Source organism: Bufo gargarizans, chromosome 2 (genome assembly GCF_014858855.1).
Source record: "Bufo gargarizans isolate SCDJY-AF-19 chromosome 2, ASM1485885v1, whole genome shotgun sequence".
NCBI classification, from domain to species: domain Eukaryota; kingdom Metazoa; phylum Chordata; class Amphibia; order Anura; family Bufonidae; genus Bufo; species Bufo gargarizans.
In genome coordinates this window covers 179,774,540-179,802,458 of record NC_058081.1, presented here as the reverse complement: position 1 = coordinate 179,802,458, position 27,919 = coordinate 179,774,540, and the positions used below count along the sequence as shown (strand labels likewise).

The following is a 27,919-nucleotide window of genomic DNA, read 5'->3' as shown; positions in this document are numbered from 1 at the left end:
TTTCCTGGTGGCTAAACAGATTTATTTCACTTGTAAGAGTAACCCCAGTGTGGTCTAGAAAATCAATGATATGGCGATATAATTAGATTTGACTTCTTGGACTACAATTATCTTTACATGTTCCCGGTTCTGTATATGTCAGCATTTCATTAGGCTTCCTCCAGCTCCACCAGGACTCCGTCACAGTCTTTTGGGTGCAAGAAGACAACTGGTTTTCCATGTGCACCAATTCTTGGTTCTTCACTTAATAACCGAATGTTTTTCTGTTTCAGATCTGACATTGCTTTTTTGATGTCATCAACCTAGAAACAAATAAAAATGGTAAGATATTATGAAAGAGAAGGTATCAGACAGATGTAATGCATGCTGTTTAAATGGGTTTTTATAGGAGAATTTTAATAAAATTGGTTGGAAAAAGGTCATTACTCACCTCCACCTCCTACCGATGCTGTTCTGGCACTGCATCCATCCCCGCTCTTTACTTCTTGGTCCAACCCACCAGTAGTTCTAGGAAAGGCCTGCTCAGCCAAGCACAAGCTGAGGTGGGACACTGCTAGGCCAGGGACAGGCTCAGAGTGATTGGCCTTTCCTACTATTACTGGCACATTGAGTCAGGACCAGTGAAGAGCAGCAGGAAACAGAGCAGATACCAAGCCGGTAGGGGACTGGTGGAGGTAATGCTTTTTATTTTGAATCCCTTACTGACATGTGTTTTTAAAAAAAAAACTAGAAAAAGTCATGACAGGGACATTATTGCTGATATTTACTATTCAGGATCAGTACTAGTCTTTCACTTGGCATAGGCAATAACACAAGTTTAAAAGGGGCTTTCCAAGATCTGTGGAGGTCTAACAACCTGGGCACCCCCACCAGTGATGTCACTTTCATCTGTCACATGGCCTAAGCGCAGTTCAGTTACCTAAAGTAAACCTCAAGTAAATGGGGCTGAGCTGCAATACCAAGCACAACCACTATACAATGTACAGCACTGTGCTTGGTCAGCTGCGAGGAGGCCACGGCCCTCACCTCTGACACCCAGACCACTGGCGATTTGATATAGATGACCTATCCTGAGGATCCCTACAGCAGTATGACTACTTACAGAGAATGGCAGTCACAATTAGAATATGACAGTTTTGTGGGTTTAGTTAGTCATCAATGAATAGTTAGTGTGCAGTAACGGGGGGATTATAGCTAATGCTCATTATACATTTATAAATTCCATTGTCGTTTTTTGCGTTTGGCGTTAAAGGGTTTTGTGGTAACCAGTTTGGGGGGGGGGGGGGGGGATGTACCTGCACAGTCTTACTCTATCCAATCAGTCCTGCCATTGTCAGAATGTGCAGGTACACCCCCCTCCCCCCAACTGGTTACCACCCCTCTGTACCCTTACTGCAGACTGCTAGCAATTCATTCATAACTTGTAGTAGAAATAAAGGCATGCCACAACATAGAGACATAAGAATAGATGCTCCAGAATTGTTATTACATGGGGAACGCATGTAGCTATTAAAACAGGCATGTCAGGAGGTGACAGGTCCTCTTTAAGACTGGCATCTAAAACACCGGTCTTAATAAATATCTCCCATACTTTTTAAAGTTCCTGGCAGTCAAAGTTACGAATATCAAGTAAGGATTTGCTGCCCTCTGCTGACACAAATGAGGAAGTTGATGTAAAGAAGTTTATCCTCATTTCCTTCACTGACTGTTCGCTTTTAAAACTAAAGCTGGGCAGGTTACGGCTGATAATTGTATTTATGCGGTCATATTACTACTACAGTATATATTACAGTAGCGCATTTTTGTTTTAGTCCATATGGAATATAGTAATAACCCTTTAAAGGTTTTTGAAGGACTTGAATCATTCTCTTTAAAGGGAATGTGTCATCAGAAAATGACCCATTGTTTAACCATCCACAATAGGTGATTGTCAAAGCTAATCTATTCTTCCCTTGTACAATGACCTCTGCACAGGTCACAGAGCATGCCCAGAAAACTCTCCCATAGAAGGCAAAAAAATATGCAATCAGAAAATAAAATCAGACTAGAAAAAAAAAGGAGATATTACTAACTGGTTTTAACTGGCAGATACAATTTTTGGTGACACATTAACTTTAATAAATGAGCCTGAAAGTATATAAGGAAGTTACATTTAAGTAAGTATTATTTCCTTAAAACCGGAGACCCCTCCTCAAAATGGTAACTCCTGGGGCAACATGAGCACTAATATATATATATATATATATATATATATATATATATATTATACAAAAATATGTAAAAACGGGCAGCACTCCAACGGATAAAAAATAGAAAAATACTTTATTTACCCACAAAGGTCATGCAACGTTTCGGCTCTACACAGGAGCCTGCCCGTTTTTATATATTTTTGTGTTTATTTGGATTAGCTCATATCCATACCGACACATGACGTACTACTACGTCATGGGAACCACTGAGTTCCCGCAATTTGACGTAATAGTATGTCATGGTGATCGGGCGGGCACCGGAGCGGTGCGCGCCCGATCACTGCAAGGGTCTGGCAGTCCCTAGTAGCCGGGCCCCTGCTGTATCTGCCGGCATCGCTGTAAAAGCCGATGCCGGCGGATTAACCCCTTCTATGCCGTGGTCCGTGCCGACTGCGATATAGAAGTGGTTTGTGTTGGGTGAGGAAGCACATTGAGTCCCTGCACTGCTGTGGCGGGGACTTAATGTGTCAGAAGGAAGCTCGATGCCGTGCAGAGGCTGCCCAATGCCTTCCACGGCATTGGGACCTGCCTTCTACGGGTGCCCAGGAGATCCAGCCTCAGACTGGGTTTCCTAGGCAACCTGTTCCGTGTACTACTCACTGTAATACACGAACAGGCAATGCATTACAATACAGATGTATTGTACTGCATTGCAGAAGGGATCAGACCCCCAAAAGTAAACGTCAGAAATAAAGTAAAGAAAAAAAGTTAAGTGTTTTTGATAAAATTTAGTTTTTAAGTAAAAAAAGAAAAAAATGCCCCTTTCCCCTTATTTTATAATAAAAAACAGAAGAAAAAAAAAAGATCCACCCCGATAAACACTATAAAAAAATAAAATAAAAACTGTGTAAAAAAAAGCCATTTTTCTCACCATACATCACAAAAAGTGCAACATTAAGAGATCAAAAAGGCGTATGTCCCACAAAATGGTATCAATAAAACAGTCACCTCATCCTGCGAAAAATGAGCCCCTACCCAAGACAATCGCCCTAAAAATAAAAAAAAATATAGCTCTCAGAACATGGAGACACTAAAACATCAATTTTTTGTTTCAAAACTGCCATTATTGTGCTAAAGTAAAATACATGATAAAATATACACATATTAGGTATCACCACGTCCGTTAACAACCAGTTCTATAAAAATATCACATGGCCTAACTCTTCAGGTGAACACCATACATTTTTTAAAATAAAAACTGTTAAAAAAAAAAAAGCTATTTTTGTCACCTTACATCACAAAAATTGCATCAGCAAGCGATAAAAAAGGCGTATGCCCCCCCAAAATAGTACCAAACAGTCACCGCATACCGCAAAAAATTATATCCTACCTAAGACAAATCGGTCAAAAAATAAAAAAGCTATCACTCTCAGACAATGGAGACACTAAAATATGATTTATTTTTTTATTCAAAACTGCTATTATTGTGTTAAAGTGAAATAAATAGAAAAAGTAGACATATTAGGTATCGCAGCGTCTGTAACAACCTGCTCTATAAAAAAAGTCACATGATCTAATTCCTCAGGTAAATGCTGTAAAAATAAATAAAAACTGCGCCAAAACAACCAATTTTTTGGTCACCTTGCCCCATAAAATGCAATAATGAATGATCAAAAAATCATATGTACTCAAAAATGGTACCAATAAAAACGTCAACTGTTCGTGCAAAAAACGAGCCCCTGCACAAGACGATCGGCAGAAAAAATTAAATTAAAATAGGGCGTTCAGAAAATAGAGACACAAAAACATAAAATTTCTTTTTTAAAATGCTTTATTATGTAAAACTGAAACAAAGTAAGTAGAAATATTTGATATCATTGCGTCCCTAACAACCTGCTCTATAAAAATAGCACATGATCTACCCTGTCAGATAAATGTTGTAAAAAATAAAAACGGTGCCAAAACATAAATTTTTGGGTTACCTTGCATCACAAAAAACATAATATAGAGCAATTAAAAATCATATGTACCCCAAAATAGTACCAACAAAACTTGCACCTTATACCGTAGTTTCCAAAATGTGGTCCCTTTTTTGAGTTTTAACTGTAAGGGTGCATCAGGGGGGCTTCAAATGGGACATGACATCTAAAATCCAGTTCAGCTAAATCTGCCTTTCAAAAACCATATGGCATTCCTTTCCTTCTGCGCCCTGCCGTGTGGCCATACAGCAGTTTACAACCACATGTGGGGTGTTTCTGTAAACCACAGAATCAGGGTAATAAATATTGAGTTTTGTTTGGCTGTTAACCCTTGCTTTGTTAGTGGAAAAAATGGAATTAAATCTGCCCAAAAAGTGAAATTCTGAAATTTCATCTCCATTTTCCATTAATTCTTGTGCAACACCTAAAGGGTTAACGTTTGTAAAAATCAGTTTTGAATACCTGGAGGGGTGTAGTTTCTAAAATAGGGTAATTTTTGGGTGGTTTCTATTATGTAAGCCCCACAAAGTGACTTCAGACCTGAACTGGTTCTTAAAAAGTGGGTTTTAGAAATTTTCTGGAAAATTTTAAGATTTGCTTCTAAACTTCTAAGCCTTGTAACGTCCCCAAAAAATCAAAATGTAATTTTCAAAATGATCCGAACATGAAGTAGACATATGGGAAATGTAAAGTAATAACTATTATATGGGGTATCACTATCTATTATAAAAGTAGAGAAATTAAAATTTGAAAATTGGCTTGGATAAGTAAAAGTATTCCAAAGCTATTACCACAGTGACACATGTCAGAGTTGCAAAAAATGGTCTGGGCAGAAGAGCGAAAACTGGCCCAGGGTAAAAGGGGTCATCATGGAAATAATATTGATGACCAATCTTCAGGATAGGTCACCAATATCAGATCAGCAGGCGTCTAACACCCGGGACCCCTGCCCATCAGCTGTTAGAATAGGCCAAGCACTCTGTGAGCACAGAAGCCTCCTCCTAGACTATGTGACATCAACTTACATTGGTCACATGGCCTAGTTGCTGCGTAGCCCCATTCAAGTCAATGGGGCTGAGCTGCAATACCAAGCACAGCCGCTATACGATATATACGGTGTGCTGTCATTGGTAAGCATCTGGGAGGCTGCCACACTCACCAGAGCTCAAGCGAGTTCTGCAGCTTCCCAAAACAGCTGACCAGCGGAGGTGCTCGGACTCTGACCCCCGCCAAGGTGAAACTGATGACCTATCCTTCTGATAGGTCATCGATATTATTTCCTGGATAACCCCTTTAAGTCTGCTGCCCAAGTGATCAGGTAGCTAAATGTCAGGTCCTTCTTTGCCAGAGACTGAAATCTGGAGAGTAGGTACAAGTGATTTTCACTGCTTCTGTCTTCTCTGTTCACTTGTACACTATGCTCAATCATCACTGTGCATACAATAGAGACAATGGCGCAGCATCTGCCTCTATTCTTCCTGGCCATCAGGTGACTGGTCAAATGATCATCAGATTTCCAGTTCTTGGAGGTGGCTGCCGGGTCTTACTAGACCTAACAGTCGCAATTGTCACTGCAACTAGATAAACTCGTAAAGCTGCGTAGCCCCAATCACAGTAGAAAAATATAATGTAAAAAAATAAAAATTATAAAAAATCCCCAAATGGTCTTTTCTGGCCTTTGAGGGCCAGAAGTAAAAAATAAAAAAATTAAGATACACGAAATAAAAAATGCTCTATCCCAAGAACTGATACCCTGAAACTGGACATGCCGTGTGGCCATACAGCAGTTTACAACCACATGTGGGGTGTTTCTGTAAACCACAGAATCAGGGTAATAAATATTGAGTTTTGTTTGGCTGTTAACCCTTGCTTTGTTAGTGGAAAAAATGGAATTAAATCTGCCCAAAAAGTGAAATTCTGAAATTTCATCTCCATTTTCCATTAATTCTTGTGCAACACCTAAAGGGTTAACGTTTGTAAAAATCAGTTTTGAATACCTGGAGGGGTGTAGTTTCTAAAATAGGGTAATTTTTGGGTGGTTTCTATTATGTAAGCCCCACAAAGTGACTTCAGACCTGAACTGGTTCTTAAAAAGTGGGTTTTAGAAATTTTCTGGAAAATTTTAAGATTTGCTTCTAAACTTCTAAGCCTTGTAACGTCCCCAAAAAATCAAAATGTAATTTTCAAAATGATCCGAACATGAAGTAGACATATGGGAAATGTAAAGTAATAACTATTATATGGGGTATCACTATCTATTATAAAAGTAGAGAAATTAAAATTTGAAAATTGGCTTGGATAAGTAAAAGTATTCCAAAGCTATTACCACAGTGACACATGTCAGAGTTGCAAAAAATGGTCTGGGCAGAAGAGCGAAAACTGGCCCAGGGTAAAAGGGGTCATCATGGAAATAATATTGATGACCAATCTTCAGGATAGGTCACCAATATCAGATCAGCAGGCGTCTAACACCCGGGACCCCTGCCCATCAGCTGTTAGAATAGGCCAAGCACTCTGTGAGCACAGAAGCCTCCTCCTAGACTATGTGACATCAACTTACATTGGTCACATGGCCTAGTTGCTGCGTAGCCCCATTCAAGTCAATGGGGCTGAGCTGCAATACCAAGCACAGCCGCTATACGATATATACGGTGTGCTGTCATTGGTAAGCATCTGGGAGGCTGCCACACTCACCAGAGCTCAAGCGAGTTCTGCAGCTTCCCAAAACAGCTGACCAGCGGAGGTGCTCGGACTCTGACCCCCGCCAAGGTGAAACTGATGACCTATCCTTCTGATAGGTCATCGATATTATTTCCTGGATAACCCCTTTAAGTCTGCTGCCCAAGTGATCAGGTAGCTAAATGTCAGGTCCTTCTTTGCCAGAGACTGAAATCTGGAGAGTAGGTACAAGTGATTTTCACTGCTTCTGTCTTCTCTGTTCACTTGTACACTATGCTCAATCATCACTGTGCATACAATAGAGACAATGGCGCAGCATCTGCCTCTATTCTTCCTGGCCATCAGGTGACTGGTCAAATGATCATCAGATTTCCAGTTCTTGGAGGTGGCTGCCGGGTCTTACTAGACCTAACAGTCGCAATTGTCACTGCAACTAGATAAACTCGTAAAGCTGCGTAGCCCCAATCACAGTAGAAAAATATAATGTAAAAAAATAAAAATTATAAAAAATCCCCAAATGGTCTTTTCTGGCCTTTGAGGGCCAGAAGTAAAAAATAAAAAAATTAAGATACACGAAATAAAAAATGCTCTATCCCAAGAACTGATACCCTGAAACTGGACATGTACTCTATCAAAATGTATTGTAGACAATGATGAAGGTAAATAAAACATCTATTTTAAGGCATTATTTTACTGTTACTAGATACAAATAGCTTATTTTATTTATAATGTGTATGAAAATAAAATACTGAATTATTCCCTTACGCTGCTAGCCCAAAAAATAACACAAGCAAATACAGCTAAACTAATAGTCCTGAAGACTGAAATTACCTTGGTCCTGAGCAGGATTCATACATGGGGTGAAATATGAAAATGGTCAAAAAGAACAGTTTTTGTTGCCACAGGCAAAAGCGCAACAGTTTTTATTTTTTTGCTGCAAAAAAACCCCAACCAGATATTAGTCAACAGTAAATTAGGAAATGCACTACAAACACAGCACTATCCATAGTACTTAGTATATTGGGCAGACTAGATGGGCCAAATGGTTCTTATTTGCCGACACATTCTATGTTTCTATGTTTTGTAGAGTTTTTCTTCAATTGTATTGCATATTTTTTAAGTCAATGTATTTATTTTATTTTTTAACGCAGCATTTCCTGTGAATGTCTTTTTCAGGCATTTTCACTACAGGGAAAAACTGCTTAAAAAAACTAAATGGCAAAAATATGTCATACAAAAAAAAAAACGGCGAAAAAAGCATTAATGATCTGAACCAGGATAATTAAATCCCTTCTCCACAATATCTCCTGTATTACCAGAGAATAGAACATTCATGGTTTTGTGAGAGGCAATACCTCAATGCAAATGTGATGCATTCCACCGGCCTTGTTTTTCTGAAGGAAGCCGGAGATAGGGCTGTTCTGTCCTAGAGGATGGAGGAGTTCCAGCTTTGTGTTTCCAAGCTCCACAAAAATGGTATATACTCCATGGTCGGGAAGGGGAACGGTCTCACTCACTTTTGCTCCCAAAACATCTTGGTATAATGATTTGGCTTTTTCTAAGTCAGGCACAGCAATGGCTACATGATTCAGGCGTCCTAAGTTCCATAAGGCATTTGGAATCTTCTGAACCAAAGTTTGTGAAGATGACAAGTTCCTCCTTGCATGGAGAGCGCCATGAACTCTACAAATCAGACCTGTAAGGGCAGCAAAGATTTACATCTAGTTCACTACACAAACGTTATAGTTAGGGATGAGCGAATTTTTATATTTTGAAATTTGTTTTCAGTTCGTGTTGTGGTATTTTACCGAATTGCGTTATGGATTCCGTTACCACGGACCATAACGCAATTCCATGATGGAATGCATAATGGAATGCCTTTAGAGACATTCCGTCATATTAGAAGTCTATGGGCTGCAAAACGTATCCGTCCGGTTTACGTTATGCTGGAGTCCTCTCCTATATAACGGAGACTGGATGGATCCGTTATGCAGCCCATAGACTTCTATTATGACACAATGAATAACAGAATGCCTCTAAAGACATTCCGTCATGGTCCGTGGTAACAGAATCCATAACGCAATTCAGTAAATTCCACAACACAAACCGAAAACTAATTTCTAAATATGAAACTCGCGCATCCCTAGTTATAGTACATGGAATACACAAGCTCTAACCCCCCCCCCCCCCCCTCCCCTCATTTCAATCTAGAAAATGATAATTACACTCACTGGTAATTTGATTTTCCAGTGCCCACGACAGCACCACAGAGAGAGGATTTGCCTCGAGGGACAGGAAACCTACAGAATAAGAATCCATTCACACGTCCGCAATTCTATTCCGCATTTTGCATAACGTAATTGCGGACCCATTCATTTCTATCGGGCCGCACAATGTGCTGCCCGGATCCAGAAATGTGGATCCGCACTTCTGGGTCCGCAATTCCGTTCCCCCAAAAAATAGAACATGTCCTATTCTTGTTCGCAATGGCAGACAAGATTAAGCATTTTCTATTATAGTGTCAGAGGTGAGCGGTCCGCAAAATGCGGAACGCACATTGCCGGTGTCCGTGTTTTGCAGATCCGCAAAACACATACGTGTGAGAATGGTCCCTGAAAGGCGGAGCCTCTCCTCCTGCGTCAGTGGTTTACAGAGCATAAGAGGAACTCCGACCGATAGTTAAAAGTTATATAAGCATGCAACAAAATTCCCAATACAAACACCCCCAAACCTAATATACATACAGTATATTACTTCTCCCTCTCTTTTTCTGCTACATCTAAGTGAAAAACCCAAGGACCACGGGAGGGAATAAGGAAGCGTGCTGTCCTGGACTTCAGGAAATCAAATATCCCGTGAGTGTAGTTATTTTACCCTTCCCCCATGACAGCACCACAGAGAAAAAAAAGTGCACTTTTGCATTTTTGTGGCATTTTTTTCCCACCTGTTTTATTTTCGCAATAAGGAGTCCTTAGGGTGGATTAACATTATGGTTTTTTTTTGTTTCAAAAACCATATTGTATTTTTGTCTGAATTTTTTTAAAGGGAACCTGTCATGTGGATATTTGATTATAATCTAACTAATTATATACAATCATTAACTACTAAAAAGTGCCTTAGATGTATTCACTTACTGGTGTGACAGATGGTTACCTCATAAGGCTACTTTCACACTTGCGCTTGATCGGATCCGTTCTGAACGGATCCGATCATATTAATGCAGACGGAGGCTCCGTTCAGTACGGATCCGTCTGCATTAATAACTTTAAAAAAATTCGCAAGTGCGCAAGTAGCCTGCGCGGATCCGTTCAGACTTTCAATGTAAAGTCAATGGGGGACGGATCCGCTTGAAGATTGAGCCATATGGTGACATCTTCAAGCGGATCCGTTCCCATTGACTTACATTGTAAGTCTGAACGGATCCGCACGCCTCCGCACGGCCAGGCGGACACCCGAACGCTGCAAGCAGCGTTCAGCTGTCCGCCTGTCCGTGCGGAGGCGAGCGGAGCGGAGGCTGAACGCCGCCAGACTGATGCAGTCTGAGCGGATCCGCATCCATTCAGACTGCATCAGGGCTGGACGGAGGCGTTCGGGTCCGCTCGTGAGCTCCTTCAAACGGAGCTCACGAGCGGACCGACGAACGCTAGTGTGAAAGTAGCCTAATATACACACAAAGATGCCGCATGCTAATGAGCTGATTGGAGTCCAGCGTGATGTCACATGAGTCCAGCGTATATTTAATTCAGAGCTATAGCCACCCCCCTGCCCACCTGCTGCTGATTCCTATGGAAACAAACCGTCATTCAGCAGCAGGTGGGCGGGGAGAGTCAGGAGCTCATAAATATTCAGGACTCATCATTATGAGCTTGAGCTTTTCAATACAAGATGTTGGCAGATTGACTGGGTCAATTAAAGAAAGTGACCCAGCATTTTGCTAAGCGAATCAGTCACTTATTTATGTTGCCCTTAGTTAGGACACCATAAAACTGGTGACAGGTTCCCTTTAAGCATAAGCCTCTACGGCCAGATGTTGCTGTGCGTGTTCGAGCCCCAGGAATGCATCTGGTGAAGCAAATCCAGTGCCACACACAATAAGGGCAGCACTCCAAGAGGCTTTCTCACAGTCTAGAGATTTGCAAGCTCTTGCGGGAGGTCTCCACTTTTTCGGGGAGCTTGCAGGACGTCCAGGAATTGATAATGAGTAATACTCTTACCAGTAATTGGATTTTCCAGAGCTCACAACAGCACCAAGAGAGAGAGGAACCATGTCTATTGACAGAAAACAGTCACCAAAAAAAACCTTCATCCCACCCCAGTGTGGATTCCAGAGCATGAGAGAAAACTCCACCAAATAGTTTGGGTACATGCACCAGATGCATGCAATAACGAAGGGTGCTGTTGTGGTTTCTGGAAAAGCCAATTACCGGGTAAGAGAAATTATCATTTTTTTTATTTACGCACAACAGTACCAAGAGAGCGATTAGCAGAGGAAACCAACTTTTCTAGGTTGGGGAGACAGCCTACAAAAAAAGATAGGTCAGAAGGAGAGTTAAGATCCAACCTATAGTGCTTACAAACAGTTGAAGCAGAAGACCATGTGGCAGCTTTGCAAATGTCTTCAATAAAAGGTAGACATCTTTTTTTCCTAGGAGGTAGCTACTGCCCATGTGGAGTGAGCCCTAAGGCTGACTGGAGAAGACTGACCTGCAGATAGATATGCCACAGAGATGGCTGACGTGATTGATCTACCAACTGAACACTTGGAGGTAGCTCTCCCTTTATTAACTCCCTGAAAGGGCACAAATAAGGAAGATGACCTCCTCCAATCCTTAGTGGATTGAAGATATTGCAGACGACATCTCCCAACATGTTTTATTTATTTTACTCACATATGTCACAAACATTGTAAACATTATTGTTGCTTGTTGTCTCCAATGGAGCTCACAATCTAAGTTCCTTATCAGTATGTCTTTGGAGTGTAGGATGAAACCGGAGGAAACTCACACAAACGCAGGGAGAATATACAAACTCTATGCAGATGTTTTCCTTGGACCTAGGGCCCCAGTGCTGCAGAGCACCAGTGCTAGCCATTGAGCCCCTGTTCTGTCCATAATGGGAATAAAGATCCATCTTCTCCTGAGTGCTAAAGTTACAATAGAAAGTGGGAAGAACAATAACCTGGGGCCTATGGAAGCAAATTTGGAAGAAAATCCAGATGCAGATGGATAATTATCCTATCTTCTAAGATGGTAGAATAAGGGTAATTAATGGAAATAGCCTGAAGCTCACTAATCCTGCGCGCTGAAGTTCATGCTATCAGAAGGCACAATTTTAAAGTTAAAGTCTCAATGGAAATAGAATCCAGAGGCTCATAAGAAGGCTTATTCTAGAGCCATTAGGACTAGATTCAAATCCCGGAGAGGAACTTTAACTACAGAAACAGGATGGGATCTACCAATTGGTCTTAAAAATCTGATAATCCTGGGATGGGCAGTAATATCAGAGTCAAACAAAGCAGAGACCTGAATTTTGATAGCACTACATGCCAAACCCAACTCAGCCGTATTTGTAGAAATTCTAAGATTTACAAAATTAAAAGCCGAATTTGGAAGAGTTCCTGAAATCTAAGCCAAAAAACTCTAAGCACATCCTCCAAACTCCAGCATAGATGGAGACTATAGCCCTCTTCCTACTTTTAAGCAAGTAAGGACTAGTCTACTAGAAAATCCCTTCATGGATAGCAAGGGGGATAGATGGGCCCCTAGAATAGCAGGTTCGCAATCTCTTGAAGGACCTAAAGGTCTAACACTGACAATACTCTTAGCCAAATTAACAATTTCCTCCTGGACCAAAAAGGGAGCAATAACGATCACTTTTGCCTGATCCTCCTGTCTTTTTCAAGACCCGAGTGATATGGAGGAAGAGTATGTTAGCGAGAAATCCCAATTGTGAACGAATGCATCCATCCCACAAGGGGACTCCCTGGGATTTCGAGAAAAAAAACTCAGTCTCTCTGTTCTGACTGTTTGCAAAAATATCTATCCTATGTTTGTTTCCTTAGTTCTTGAAATAGTACTGGCATGAGGGAGGTTGGTACCTCCTTTAAAGTGGTTGTGTTTCCTGTCCTGAGGAGGGGGCAGACGCTATCCAAGGGTGCTGTGAAAGGCTCAAGGAAAAAAGATTACCGGTAAGTGTAATCACATATTTCCCCCCTCGCCTAGAACAGCACCCTTGAATCTATGAGCAATATCAGATTAGGGAGGGACAACTGCCTGAATTGCTTTACGTCCAAATACTAGACCCTCTTGAGAAGGTAACTGAAGCTTGCAATGCCTGAAAAATATGTGAGGAGAACTCCAGGTGGCAGCCCTACAAATTTAGTCAATGGAGGCAGAGGCTCTCTCTGCCCAGGACGTAGAGACCGCTCTGGTAGAGTGGGCACCAAATCCCATCGGCGGGGGAACCCCCTTGGAGGAATAAGCTAACAGAATAGCCTGTCTTATCCATCTGGCTATAGTTTGTGAGGAAGCAGCCGAACCCTTTTTCTTGCCTTGAAAAGAAATGAGGAGCGTAGAGGAAGATCTCCAAGACTGGGTGATTTCCAAGTACTGTAATAAACATCTCCTGACATCTAAACAGTGGAATTCTGATTCTTTTTTAATTTTTTGGAGAGGCACAAAAGGAAGGCAAGATGATCTCCTGAGAGCAATGAAAGGAAGAAGACACCTTAGGAAGGAAGGAAGGATCCGGTGAAATAATCACCCGATCCTCCAAAATGTTTAAATATGGCTTTTCCGTAGAGAAGGCTGAGATTTCACTTATTCTCCTAGCTGATGTAATGGCTAGTAAAAAGGCTAACTTTAATGTTAAGACCTTTATGGAGATCTCTTTCATGGGCTCAAAGGGTTCTGACGTAAGGGCTGACAGAACTAGATTTAGATCCCATGGAGGAACTCTAACATTTTGTACTGGGGCTAATTTAGAGATCGCCATAATAAACCTTTTTATCCAGGGATTCTCAGACAGCCTGAACTCAAACAGAGCACTCAAGGCTGAAATGTGTACCTTTAGAGTACTAGGTCTAAGCTTCTTTCTCCATGCTTCTTGTAGAAATTCTAAAACTAAAGGTAAGTCAGGAGCTTCAAATACATTGACTGGTCTATTTGCAAATGCACAGAAGGCTTTCCAAACCCGTAAGTAGATTTTGGACGTGACTGTTTTACGGCTTGCTAAAAGAGTATTTACTACCTCCTCTGATAGCCCCTTCTTCCTCAAAATCTGCCTTTCAACAGCCAGGCAGTCAAATGCAGATTCTCCACCTCTGGATAAAGGAAGGGACTCTGAGTCAGAAGTCCTGGAAAAACTGGAAGGACCCAAGGGGAAGACACTGACATCCTACGTAGCCAAGAAAACCAAACCCTCCTTGGCCAAAAGGGAGCTATCATGATCACCGAGGCATTCTCCTCTCTTATTTTCCTCAGTACTCTCGGCAGTAACGTCAATGGGGGAAAAGTGTAAAGAAGTCCCTCTCTCCAAGACTGAACTAGGGCATCCACAGCAGACGGACACTCTTCTAGAAAAAGATAGAAGAATTTCTTTACCCTTTTGTTGTCTCTGGTGGCAAAGAGATCGATGATTGGGAGACCCCATAATGCAACTATCTTGTTGAATATCTGCTGATTTAAAGACCATTCTCCCTGGCGAATCTGATGGCGGCTTAGTTAGTCTTCTGTCACATTCTCTTTTCCTTTTAAATGAACTGCAGAAATTGATAAAAGATAATTTTCTGCCAGACAAATTTTTTTTTGACTGAGAGACATAAGACTGGGATTTTGTACCTCCCTGCCTATTGATGTATGCCACCGCTGTCATGCGAGTAAACCTGAACATTTCTGCCTTTTATTAGCTGAAGACTCTCGCTCCGGGACATTAAGATAGCATTAAATTCCCTGAAATTGTGAGACTGGGCCTGGATCTCCTGATTGCACTGACCTCGCAGGAGGAGAGATTCTATGTGAGCCCCCCAACGGAAAGGGGTTGCATCTGTGGTCAGGAATAAGACATTTTGTCTCTACCATGGAACACCTCCCTGAAGGTTTAACAGGTTCATCCACTACTCCAGCGAGGAGAGCGTCTGGGGTAGGGCTGCAACGATTAATCGACGTTATCGATTATAATCGATAACGGGATTCGTTGTCAACAAATCCCGTTATCGAATAATCGGCCGATTCGTTGATATGCGGGCGGTCAGGCGCTATGCCTGCGGGTCCTTTAACTTTAAATCACTGCATCTTCTTTTACCTTACAATGAAGCTCCAGTAACAGGCAGAGCAGACGGCTGCGTAACGTCACTTACTCACGTGACGCGCATGCTCCGCTTGCTTCATTCATAAAGTAGGCGGAGCATAACAGCGCCATCAACAGATCCCCTCCATAACCGTGCCATCCACAGATCTCCTCCATAAACGTGCCATCCACAGATCCCCTCCATAACCGTGCCATCCACAGATCCCCTCCATAACCGTGCCATCCACAGATCCCCTCCATAACCGTGCCATGCACAGATCCCCTCCATAACCGTGCCATCCACAGATCCTCTCCATAACAGTGCCATCCACAGATCCCCTCCATAACCGTGCCATCCACAGATCCCCTCCATAACCGTGCCATCCACAGATCCCCTCCATAACCGTGCCATCCACGGATCCCCTCCATAACCGTGCCATCCACGGATCCCCTCCATAACCGTGCCATCCACGGATCCCCTCCATAACCGTGCCATCCACGATAAATGAATATCTGAGTCTAGGGACAAAGGATTTTTGTCCCACATTTCCAGAATTTGTTGTTGGAGATGTCTCGAGTGGAATTGAGCCCACTCCACTCCGGGAATAGCCGCAGTCATGATGCCTAAGACTGACATGGCCTCCCTCAGAGACACTGAGTGGCGAGAGGAAAGCCACTGAACCCGTGATCTGATGAGGCAAGCTTTGTGAAGGGGAAGAAAACACATCTGCGTTCTGGAGTCTAGAGACATCCCCAAAAAGGTACACACTTGACTTGGCACTAGGCTGGACTTCTCTACGTTCAGGTCCTAACCTAGCCTGTCTAATACCTCCCTGAATCATGAAATCTGCTGTTCTATCTGAATTGACGTCTGAGAGAGAAGGAGAAAGTAGTCTAGATATGGGATAACAACCAGATCTCTCTCTCTCAGATGGGCCATCATTTCTGACACAATCTTTGTGAATATTCTGGGGGCTTGTGATAACCCGAAGGGAAGAGCCCGAAATTGTACATGAAGGATTTTGTCCTGCAACTGAACCGCTACTCTTAAGTATCTCTTATGATCGGGATGTATGAGGACGTGATAGTATGCATCCCTGAAATCCAGGGATGCCATAAAACAGTCCAGAAACAGATTTAATATCACAGATCTGATTGTTTCCATACAAAATTTATCGTACACTAGATACTAGTTCAAAAGTTTTAAAGAGGACTTTTCACCGATCCTGTCATTGTGAACTAAGTATACATACATGAAGAGCGGCGCCCGGGGATCTCACTGCACTTACTATTATCCCTGGGCGCTGCTCCGTTCTCCTGCTATGCCCTCCGGTATCTTCGGTCACTAAGTTATAGTAGGCAGAGATTTCGTTCACTAAGTTATAGTAGGCGGAAAATAACCTCCCAGGCTGTGAGCTCTGCGCTGCGATTGGCCAGACTCCGCCTACTATAACTTAGTGAAGGAAATCTCTGCCTACTAAAACTTGGTGACCGAAGATACCGGAGGGAATACCAGGAGAACGGAGCGGCGCCCAGGGATAATAGTAAGTGCAGTGAGATCCCCGGGCGCCGCTCTCCATGTCTATATACTTAGTTCACAATGTCAGGATCGGTGAAAGGTCCTCTTTAAGTTTATCGTACGGTAGGTGCCATTTGGCTTTTTTACATATAAGAGTGTTGAGTAAAACCCTTTGCTCTTTCCTGCATTAGGACTTCTAACAGAACGTTCTTTTCGAATAGGGAAGGTACCTCTCAAAATAATTGCCTGATACATCGGTCAATGAAAGTCATGTGAAATTGGATATAATGACTGTCAATGGTGTTGCAGCGCAAGACGCAAAAGTCACAAAAATCCAATCCTGATGTATTTTATGTCACCGGTCGCAATATTTTTACTTCCCTGACCTTAGTGTAAGTTGTGTGCGAGCTGTGACAGTCCTGCAACTTTTGTGGGGCTAGGTCGCAGAAAAGTTGCATGACAAAAAAAACAACATATGTGACTTGCTGTCTGCAGCTTACTAAGGCTACTTTCACCCTCGCGATTGGTGCGGATCCGTCATGGATCTGCACAGACTGATCCGCACCGATAATAAAACCGCATGCATCCGTTTTATCTTTAACATTGCCAAAACGGATCCATCTTGAACACCATTGAAAGTCAATGGGGGCGGATCAGTTTTCTATTGTGCCAGATTGTGTCAGTAAAAACTGATCCATCCCCATTGACTTATATTGTGTGTCAGGACGGATCCATTTGCCTTCGCATCGTCAAGGGGAAAACCAATTCTGCCTCCAGAGCGGAATGGAGACTGATCGGAGGCAAACAGGCATTCTGAGCGGATCCTTTTCCATTCAGAATGCATTAGGGCAAAACTGATCCGTTTGGACTACTTGTGAGAGCCTATGACGGATCTCAGAAACGGAAACCAAAACGCCAGTGTGAAAGTAGACTAACATGTAAGTATTGCAGAGCGCGAGTTAAAAACACAGCCAAGTTGCAGGCGAGTCGCATGCTACTTACATTAAAGTCAATAGAGTAAAAGTGCCGTGCAAATTGCGACCGAATCCATAAGGCCTCTTTCACACAGGCGTCGCATGTGAGGGCCGGATAGGATGCCGATGCGTCGGGGGAAAATGCAAGATTTTTCCACGCGAGTGCAAAGCATTTTAATGCGTTTTGCACGCGCGTGTGAAAAATCGGCATGTTCACAGAAGTTCTGGATCGGTGTTGTGTAGATTGTATTATTTTCCCTTATAACATGCTTATAAGGGAAAATAATAGAATTCTTAATACAGAATGCTAAGTTTAAAAAATTTAACTCGTCTCATCGACCTGTTCGCGCAGCCCGTCTTGTCTTTCTTCTTCTTTGAGGACCTGGGAGAAAAGGACCTTTGGTAACATCACTGCGCATGTGATGAGAGCAGTGACTTCACCAAAGGTCCTTTTCTCCCAGGTCCTCAAAGAAGAAGAAAGAAGACAAGACGGGCTGCGCAAACAAGTCGATGAGACGAGTTTAATTTTTTACTTTTAACCCCTCCATCCCTAATTTACTTAGCATTCTGTATTAAGAATTCTATCATTTTCCCTTATAACCATGTTATAAGGGAAAATAATAAAGATTGGGTCCCCATCCTGATCGTTACCTAGCAACCATGTGTGAAAATCACACTGCATCCGTACTTGCTCGCGCTTTTCACGCAACGCACAAGTGATGCGTGAAAATCACCGCTCATGTGAACAGCCCCATAGAAATTAATGGGTCCAGATTCAGTGCGGGTGCAATGCATTCCCCTCACGCATTGCACCCGCGTGGAAAACTCGCCGTGTGAAAGAGGCCTAACACATCTGGTCTGAATTTTTATGCACTGCCGTGTCACGCGATGCAGCAATGTCACACACAACTGGTGTGGCCTCAGCCTTAGGCCTCATGCACACGACCGTTGTGTGCATCCGTGGCCGTTGTGCCGTTTTCCGTTTTTTTTCGCGGACCCATTGACTTTCAATGGGTCCGTGGAAAAATCGGAAAATGCACCGTTTTGCAGCCGAGGCCGTGATCCGTGTATCCTGTCCGTCAAAAAAATATGACCGGTCCTATTTTTTTGACGGACAACGGTTCACGGACCCATTCAAGTCAATGGGTCCGTGAAAGAACACGGATGCACACAAGATTGGCATCCATGTCCGTGATCCGTGGCCGTAGGTTGCTTTCATACAGACGGATCCGAAGATCCGTCTGCATAAAAGCTTTTTCTGATCTAAGTTTTCACTTCGTGAAAACTCATATCCGACAGTATATTCTAACACAGAAGCGTTCCCATGGTGATGGGGACGCTTCTAGTTAGAATACACTGCAAACTTTGTACAAGACTGCCCCCTGCTGCCTGGCAGCACCCGATCTCTTACAGGGGGATATGATAGCACAATTAACCCTTTCAGGTGCGGCACCTAAAGGGGTTAATTGTACTATCATATTCCCCTGTAAGAGATCAGGGCTGCCAGGCAGCAGGGGGCAGACCCCCCCCCCCCTCCCCAGTTTGAATATCGTTGGTGGCACAGTGTGCGCCCACCATCGCCCCCCCCTCCCTCCCTCTATTGTAATAAATCGTTGGTGGCACAGTGTGCCAACCACCATCGGCCCCCCCTCCCTCTATAGCAGTAACAACATTGGTGGCAGTGTGCGGCCTCCCATTCCCCCCATCATTGGTGGCAGCGGAGTTCCGATCGGAGTCCCAGTTTAATCGCTGGGGCTCCGATCGGTAACCATGGCAACCAGGAAGCTACTGCAGCCCTGGTTGCCATGGTTACTTAGCAATAGTACAACAGTATAAGATTCATAGTTACCTGCTTGCTGCTGCGATGTCTGTGAACGGCCGGGAGCTCCACCTACTGGTAAGTGAAAGGTCTGTGCGGCGCATTGCTAAAGAACTGTCACTTACCAGTAGGAGGATCTCCCGGCCGTTCACAGACATCGCAGCAGCAAGCAGGTAACTATGAATCTTCTACTGTTGTACTATTGCTAAGTAACCATGGCAACCAGGACTGCAGTAGCGTCCTGGTTGCCATGGTTACCCATCGGAGCCCCAGCGATTAAACTGGGACTCCGATCGGAACTCCGCTGCCACCAATGATGGGGGGGGAGGGGGAGATGGGAGGCCGCACACTGCCACCAATGTTGTTACTGCTATAGAGGGAGGGGGGGGGGCGATGGTGGTTGGCACACTGTGCCACCAATACCAACGATTTAATACAATAGAGGGAGGGAGGGGGGGGGATGGTGGGCGCACACTGTGCCACCAACGATTTCTAACATTAGAGGGAGGGGGGGGGGGGCGATGGTGGGCGCACACTGTGCCACCAACGATATTCAAACTGGGGAGGGGGGGGGGGGGGGTCTGCCCCCTGCTGCCTGGCAGCCCTGATCTCTTACAGGGGAATATGATAGTACAATTAACCCCTTTAGGTGCTGCACCTGAAGGGGTTAATTGTGCTATCATATCCCCCTGTAAGAGATCGGGTGCTGCCAGGCAGCAGGGGGCAGTCTTGTACAAAGTTTGTAGTGTATTCTAACCTGAAGCGTCCCCATCACCATGGGAACGCCTCTGTGTTAGAATATACTGTCGGATCTGAGGTTCACGAAGTAGCTCATATCCGACAGTATATTCTAACATAGAGGCGTTCCCATGGTGATGGGGACGCTTCAAGTTAAAATATACCATCGGATTGGAGAAAACTCCAATCCGATGGTATAAAAGAACTCCAGACTTTACATTGAAAGTCAATGGGGACGGATCCGTTTGAAATGGCACCATATTGTGTCAAAGTCATACGGATCCGTCCCCATTGACTTGCATTGTAATTCAGGACAGATCCGTTTGGCTCCGCACGGCCAGGCAGACACCAAAACGACTTTTTTTTCATGTCCGTGGATCCTCCAAAAATCAAGGAAGACACACAGACGAAAAAACGGTCACGGATCACGGACCCACGGACCCTGTTTTTGCGGACCGTGAAAAAAAACTGTCGTGTGCAGGAGGCCTTAGGCTACATGCACAGGACAGTGAAAAAAAAACATGCCTTTCTGAGAAGTGTGTGTTAAAAACTGACCCATTCAATTGTATGGGGGGCAGTCGGTCAGTGGAAAATGGACAAGATAGAACATGTTCTATTTTTTTTATGTCCATGTTTCAAAAACTGCAGTGCGAATAACCCCATAGACTACCATTGGTCTCAAAACGGACGTGTGATGTCCGTTTTTCTCTGTCTTGTGCATGTAGCCTTAGGCCTCATGCACTCATACAGTTCCTGTATTTCGGCTCGCAAAATACAGATTCCTTCTGTGTGCATTCTGCTTTTTCCTCACTCCCATCATCAATAAAAATTACTATTCTCTATTATCCGCAAAACCGCCAGAGTGGGACACGTTCTGTAATTTGCACAACAGCCGTATGGATTTGCGTATGACCCCATAGAAATAAATGGGCATATTTTTTGCAGATAGCACACAGATGAAAAATAGGGTCGTGTGCATGAGGGCTTACAGCCAAACCACAGCCCTAAACTAGTCGCACAACAGCAAGTGGCAGACAAGTCGCACAGTCAGGCCTCGGGCACACGCCCGTTGTGCGGCCGTTCGTGCATTGGGGACCGCAACATTCGTGCATCAGTCCAGACTGATTCAACTTGAATGGGTCCGCGGTCTGTCCGCACCGCCAAAAAATATGACATGTCATATTTATGTGCGGAATAACGTAAAGAAACACCACGGAAACACTCCATAGTGCTTCCGGTGTTCCGTTCCGTGACTCTGTTCCGCATCTTCGTAATTGCGGACCCATTCAAGTAAATCAGTCCGCATCCGTGATGCGAGGTGCCCAACGGCCGTGTGCATGAGGCCTAATTGTGTTGCGCTACTTTTCTGAAACTTGCTGCCATGTAGCCCTGCCATACACAGCCCAATGATTTAGGTGACCGCATCAGCCATGCTTACACCCCATGAAGGGCGTATGAAAGGTCGTTTCCGATCATCGCCCGTTTAAAGGGACCTTTAAGAGGACACAAAAAGGACTCTCATGGGGCTGATCGGGAAGGTCTGACCCAAAAATCCTGAAATGCAATGTAATATTAAAATGATACCGAATCAGAGAGTGCTAAGAGAGTGTGGCCTCTGCCAGGTCAAGGATTGTGACACCTCAGGTGCAAACAGCAGGAGCACAGGGTTACACTACATGTTCCTGCTGTCATGAATCTATCGCGACATAAGGAAGCGCTGCATGACGCCCCCTTCTGCCGAGCCCCGGCATAGAACACATCAGCGCTCCGTGTGAGGAGAGACGCGCCGCCGGCAGTAAACAGCGCACCTCGCATAATCCTGTCATATGTGTAATGAAAGTCCTCTCCAAAACCCGTTCTCTGGTCAGACCCCCTCTTACCCGTCACCCTGACAATGGACGCCGCCATGTTGTTCGTATCTATAAAAAAAAAAAAAAAAAAAAAACTTTATTACTAGGAACTTCCGGTTGTGCCTTTGACATAGAAAGGAGAGTAGACGCCATCTTAGAAATGGGCAGAGTGACCGCGATGCAGTTTCTTCAGTGTAAGGCCTCATGCTTATGAAAAATAAATAAATTTCCATTCCGTTTTTTTACAGGTTCGTATGCGGAACCATTCACTTCAATTGGGGTTTGAAAAAAATAGAAATTACTCAGTGTTGTGTCTGTATGTTGGCATGTTCGGTCCGCTAAAAAAAAAATCGAACATGTCCTATTGTTGTCCATCTTGCAGACAAGGACAGGCACTGTTACAAAGGATCTGCAAAAAAACTGATGCAACACAAATGTCACAAAAAACATATACAACACAGATGTGTGCATGAGCCCTAATACTAAATGGTAAAACACTGGGTTTTTAAGGACTTATGTATTTTGCAGTCCGCAAAACAGTGATCCGGAAAAAATACGGATGACGTCTGCTTGCATCAGTTGCATCAGGTTTTTTTGCGGATCCATTGTAACAATGCCTATCCTTTTCTTCAAAACAGACAAGAATAGGACATGTTCTATCTTTTGTGCGGAACGGCCATGCAGACATACGGAAACGGAATGCACACAGAATAATTTCCGGAACGGACACGGGAAAAAATACAGCTGTGTGCATGAGCCCTAACGCTGACATGGAAAATGACTGCAAATTGTACTGTAGAAACCAGTGTCAGGCAGTTGCTGCCAAGGCCAATAGGATAATGGGTTGCATCAAAAGGGGCATAGATGCCCGTGATGAGAACATAGTCCTACCACTTTACAAATCGCTAGTCAGACCACACATGGAGTTCTGTGTACAGTTCTGGGCTCCTGTGAACAAGGCAGACATAGCAGAGCTGGAGAGGGTTCAGAGGAGGGCAACTAAAGTAATAACTGGAATGGGGGGACTACAGTACCCTGAAAGATTATCAAAATTAGGGTTATTCACTTTAGAAAAAAGACGACTGAGAGGAGATCTAATTAATATGTATAAATATATCAGGGGTCAGTACAGATATCTATCCCATCATCTATTTATCCCCAGGAAACGAAAGCATACAATAATGTTTAAACAATAAGTACATAAAAAAATTAGGCATAACATTTTCAATAGATGGTTCCGCCAAAAAACGGAATGGATACGGAAGACATACAGATGCATTCAGTTTTTTTGCTGACCCATTAAATGAATGGAGCCACGGATCGTTATTTGTGGGCAATAATAGGACATGTTCTATGTTGGAAAGGAAATACGGAAATGGAAGGCATATGGAGTACCTTCCGGTTTTTTTTCGGATCCATTGAAGTGAATGGTTCTGTATACTGTCCGTATACGGAACACAAAAAAATGGAACGGAAACAAAAAAAACACGTTTGTGTGCAGGAGACCTAAGGCCAGGGCTGCGCGACAATAAGTCGAGCGACACATAGGGCACAACTACACTGCAAAATGTGTCAGGTGACATAGATGTCGCACCAATGTCACGCAACAATTTCTATAATGATAGTCTATGCAACATGCTGCGACTGCGATGCAACAGTTGCAGAAAAATCCATCGTGGATGGATTTTTTGCTACTGTCGTGTCGCAGTCGCAGCATGTCACAGTGCAACACCATAGACTACCATTATAAAAATTGTCGCGCGACACATGGCGTTGTGTAGCCCTAGCCTAAGGCCTATTGCACACAACCGTTTTTTTTCCCCGTTTACTGGCCGTTTTTTGCGTTCCGTGTACGGTCCGTATACGGAACCATTCATTTCAATAGTTCCGCAAAAAAAACTGAATGTACTCCGTATGCATTCCGTATTTCCGTTTTTCCGTTCCGTTTTAACATAGAACATGTCCTATTATTGCCCGCAAATCACGGTCTGTGGCTCCATTCAAGTCAATGGATCCGCAAAAAAAACGGAACAGATACGGAAATGCATCCGTATGTCTTCCGTTTCCGTTCTGTTTTTTCCTGAACCATCTATTGAAAATGTTATGGCCAGCCCAATTTTATCTATGTAATTACTGTATACTGTATATGCCATACGGAAAAACGGAACGGAAAAACGGAACAGAAACGGAAACAACGGAAACAAAAAACGGAACAACAGATCCATGAAAAGCGGACCGCAAAACACTGAAAAAGCCATACGGTCGTGTGCAATAGGCCTAACAGGCTGAACTGGATGGACAGATGTCTTTTATCAGCCTTACAAACTACGGTATGTTACAATGTAATAAAGCTGATCAACTGTGAGACTGAGGGGTAATGTACTACTTTCCAGAATAGTTTTGCTTTTTTTCTGTATGGTGTGTGGGGTTTCGCTCTGGTGAATAGGGTAAGCGTGCGCAGTACAGAGGCAAAATACAAGTTCTTAACTCAAAACGTCAGTGTTTATTCACACTTGAGGCAATTGCACAAAACAGCACATAACTTGGCAGTCTTGGTGTTAACCTCTTCCGGACACAGGGCGTACAGGTATGCCCTTATGTCCTGGTACTTATGGACACAGGGCGTACCTGTACGCCCTGTGTATTTCTGATCACTGCCGCGCAGCGGGCGGTGATCGGAAGCCGGTGCCTGCTCAAATCATAAATGACCCGTGACCCCCCCCCCCCCCCCCCATGTCGGCGATTGCCGCAGGTCAATTCAGACCTGCGGTTTGCGGCTTTTCTAACTTGCGGCGAGCGGTGCCATCGGGTCCCCATGGGGCTGTGGGGGGGACCCGATGGCATGGAAGGCAGCGCAATGTCTAAGGAAGGCATCCCGCTGCCTTCCGGTGACGTGCCTGTGAGATCCAGCCCCCTGGATCTCACAGGCCCCGGAAGCTGTATGAGTAATACACACAGTATTACTCATACAGCCAATGCATTCCAATACAGAAGTATTGGAATGCATTGTTAAGGACTATACCCTCAAAAGTTCAAGTCCTAAAGTGGGACAAAAAAAATTAGTGAAAAAAAAGTTGAAAAAATAAAGTTTTCAAGTAAAAATAAACAAAAACGTCATTTTCCCCAAATAAAGTTTAAAAAAATTGGTAAAAAGTAGGGGAAAAAAAAAGTATACATATTAGGTATCGCCGCGCCCGAATCGACCGGCTCTATAAACATATCACATTACGTAACCCCTCAGATGAACACCATAAAAAAATAAAAACTGTGCTAAATAAACCATTTTTTTGTCACCTTACATCACAAAAAGTACAACAGCAAGCGAAAAAAAGGCGTTTGCCCACCAAAATAGTACCAATCTAACCGTCACCTCATCCCGCAAAAAATGAGCCCCTACCTGAGACAATCGCCCAAAAAATAAAAAAAAATATGGCTCAGAATATGGAGACACTAAAACATCATTTTTTTGGTTTTAAAAAAGCTGTTATTGTGTAAAACTTGCATAAATAAAAAGTATAAATATTTGGTATCGTATCGACCGGTTCTATAAACATATCACATGACCTAACCCCTCAGATGAACACCGAAAAAAATAAAAACTGTGCTAAATAAACAATTTTTTGTCACCTTAAATCACAAAAAGTGTAATAGCAAGCGATCAAAATAGTGCCAATAAAACCGTCATCTCATCCCGCAAAAATCATACCGTAGCCAAGGTAATCGCCCAAAAACTGAAAACATTATGGCTCTCAGACTATGGAAACACCCCAAAAAATTTTTTGCTTCAAAAATAAAATCATTGTGTAAAACTTACATAAATAAAAAAAAAAGTATACATATTAGGTATCGCCGCATCCGTGACAAGCTGGTCTATAAAAATACCACATGAACTAACCTGTCAGATGAATGTTGTAAATAACAAAAAATAAAAACGGTGCCAAAACAGATATTTCTTGATATCTTGCCTCACAAAAAGTGTAATATAGAGCAACCAAAAATCATATGTACCCTAAACTAGTACCAACAATACTGCCACCCTATCCCTATAGTTTCTAAAATGGGATCACTTTTTTGGAGTTTCTACTCTAGGGGTGCATCAGGGGGGCTTCAAATGGGACATGGTGTAAAAAAAAAAAAAAAACAGTCCAGCAAAACCTGCCTTCCAAAAACCGTATGGCATTCCTTTCCTTCTGCGCCCTGCCATGTGCCTGTACAGCAGTTTATGACCACATATGGGGTGTTTCTGTAAACTACAGAATCTGGGCCATAAATATTGAGTTTTGTTTGGCTGTTAACCCTTGCTTTGTTACTGAAAAAAAAATGAATAAAATGGAAAATTTGCCCAAAAATTTAAATTCAGAAATTTCATCTCCATTTGCCAATAACTCTTGTGGAACACCTAAAGGGTTAACAACGTTTGTAAAATCAGTTTTCAATACCTTGAGGGGTGTAGTTTCTTAGATGGGGTACATTTATGGAGTTTCTACTTTAGGGGTGCATCAGGGGGGCTTCAAATGGGACATGGTGTAAAAACAAACAGTCCAGCAAAATCTGCCTTCCAAAAACCGTATGGCATTCCTTTCCTCCTGCGCCCTGCTGTGTGCCCGTACAGTAGTTTATGACCACATATCGGGTGTTTCTGTAAACTACAGAATCAGGACCATAAATATTGAGTTTGGTTTGGCTGTTAACACTTGCTTTGTTACTGGAAAAAAATGGATTAAAATGGAAAATCTGCCCAAAAAGTGAAATTTTAAAATTATATCTCTATTTTCCATTAATTCTTGTAGAACACCTAAAGGGTTAACAACGTTTGTAAAATCAGTTTTGAATACCTTGAGGGGTGTAGTTTCTTAGATGGGGTCACTTTTATGGAGTTTCTACTCTAGGGGTGCATCAGAGGGGCTTCAAATGGGACATGGTGTCAAAAAAAACAGTCCAGCAAAACCTGCCTTCCAAAAACCGTATGGCATTCCTTTCCTTCTGCGCCCTGCCTTGTGCCCGTACAGCGGTTTATGACCACATATGGGGTGTTTCTGTAAACTACAGAATCTGGGCCATAAATATTGAGTTTTGTTTAGCTGTTAACCCTTGCTTTGTTACTGGAAAAAATGGATTAAAATGGAAAATGTGCCAAAAAATTTAAATTCTGAAATTTCATCTCCATTTGCCAATAACTCTTGTGGAACACCTAAAGTGTTAATGACGTTTGTAAAATCAGTTTTCAATACCTTGAGGGGTGTTGTTTCTTAGATGGGGTCACTTTTATGGAGTTTCTACTCTAGGGGTGCATCAGAGGGGCTTCAAATGGGACATGGTGTCAAAAAAAAACAGTCCAGCAAAACCTGCCTTCCAAAAACCGTATGGCATTCCTTTCCTTCTGCGCCCTGCCATGTGCCCCTACAGCGGTTTATGACCACATATGGGGTGTTTCTGTAAACTACAGAATCAGGGCCATAAATATTGAGTTTGGTTTGGCTGTTAACCCTTGCTTTGTAACTGAAACAAAATTATCAAAATGGAAAATCTGCCAAAAAAGTGAAATTATATCTCTATTTTCCATTAATTCTTGTGGAACACCTAAAGGGTTAACACAGTTTGTAAAATCAGTTTTGAATACCTTGAGGGGTGTAGTTTCTAGAATGGGGTCATTTTTGGGTGGTTTCTATTATGTAAGCCTCGCAAAGTGACTTCAGACCTGAACTGGTCCCTAAAAATTGGGTTTTTGAAAATTTCTGAAAAATTTCAAGATTTCCTTCTAAACTTCTAAGCCTTGTAACATCCCCAAAATATTAAATATCATTCCCACAATGATCCAAACATGAAGTAGACATATGGGGAATGCAAAGTAATAACTATTTTTGGAGGTATTATTATGTATTATAG

At 42.9% G+C, this 27,919-nt stretch overlaps 1 protein-coding gene across 1 annotated transcript; it reads right to left on the bottom strand.

Annotated features, from left to right (window-relative positions):
* MCEE (methylmalonyl-CoA epimerase) lies at window positions 1-22,103 on the bottom strand. The gene is made up of 3 exons (XM_044283309.1): window positions 22,064-22,103; window positions 8,203-8,543; window positions 1-302 (listed from the first exon to the last, which is right to left on the bottom strand). Exons 1-3 carry the CDS (start codon window positions 22,089-22,091, stop codon window positions 150-152), a joined length of 522 nt encoding a protein of 173 aa, XP_044139244.1. The 5' UTR covers window positions 22,092-22,103; the 3' UTR covers window positions 1-149.
* Between the last annotated feature and the right edge of the window lie 5,816 nt (window positions 22,104-27,919).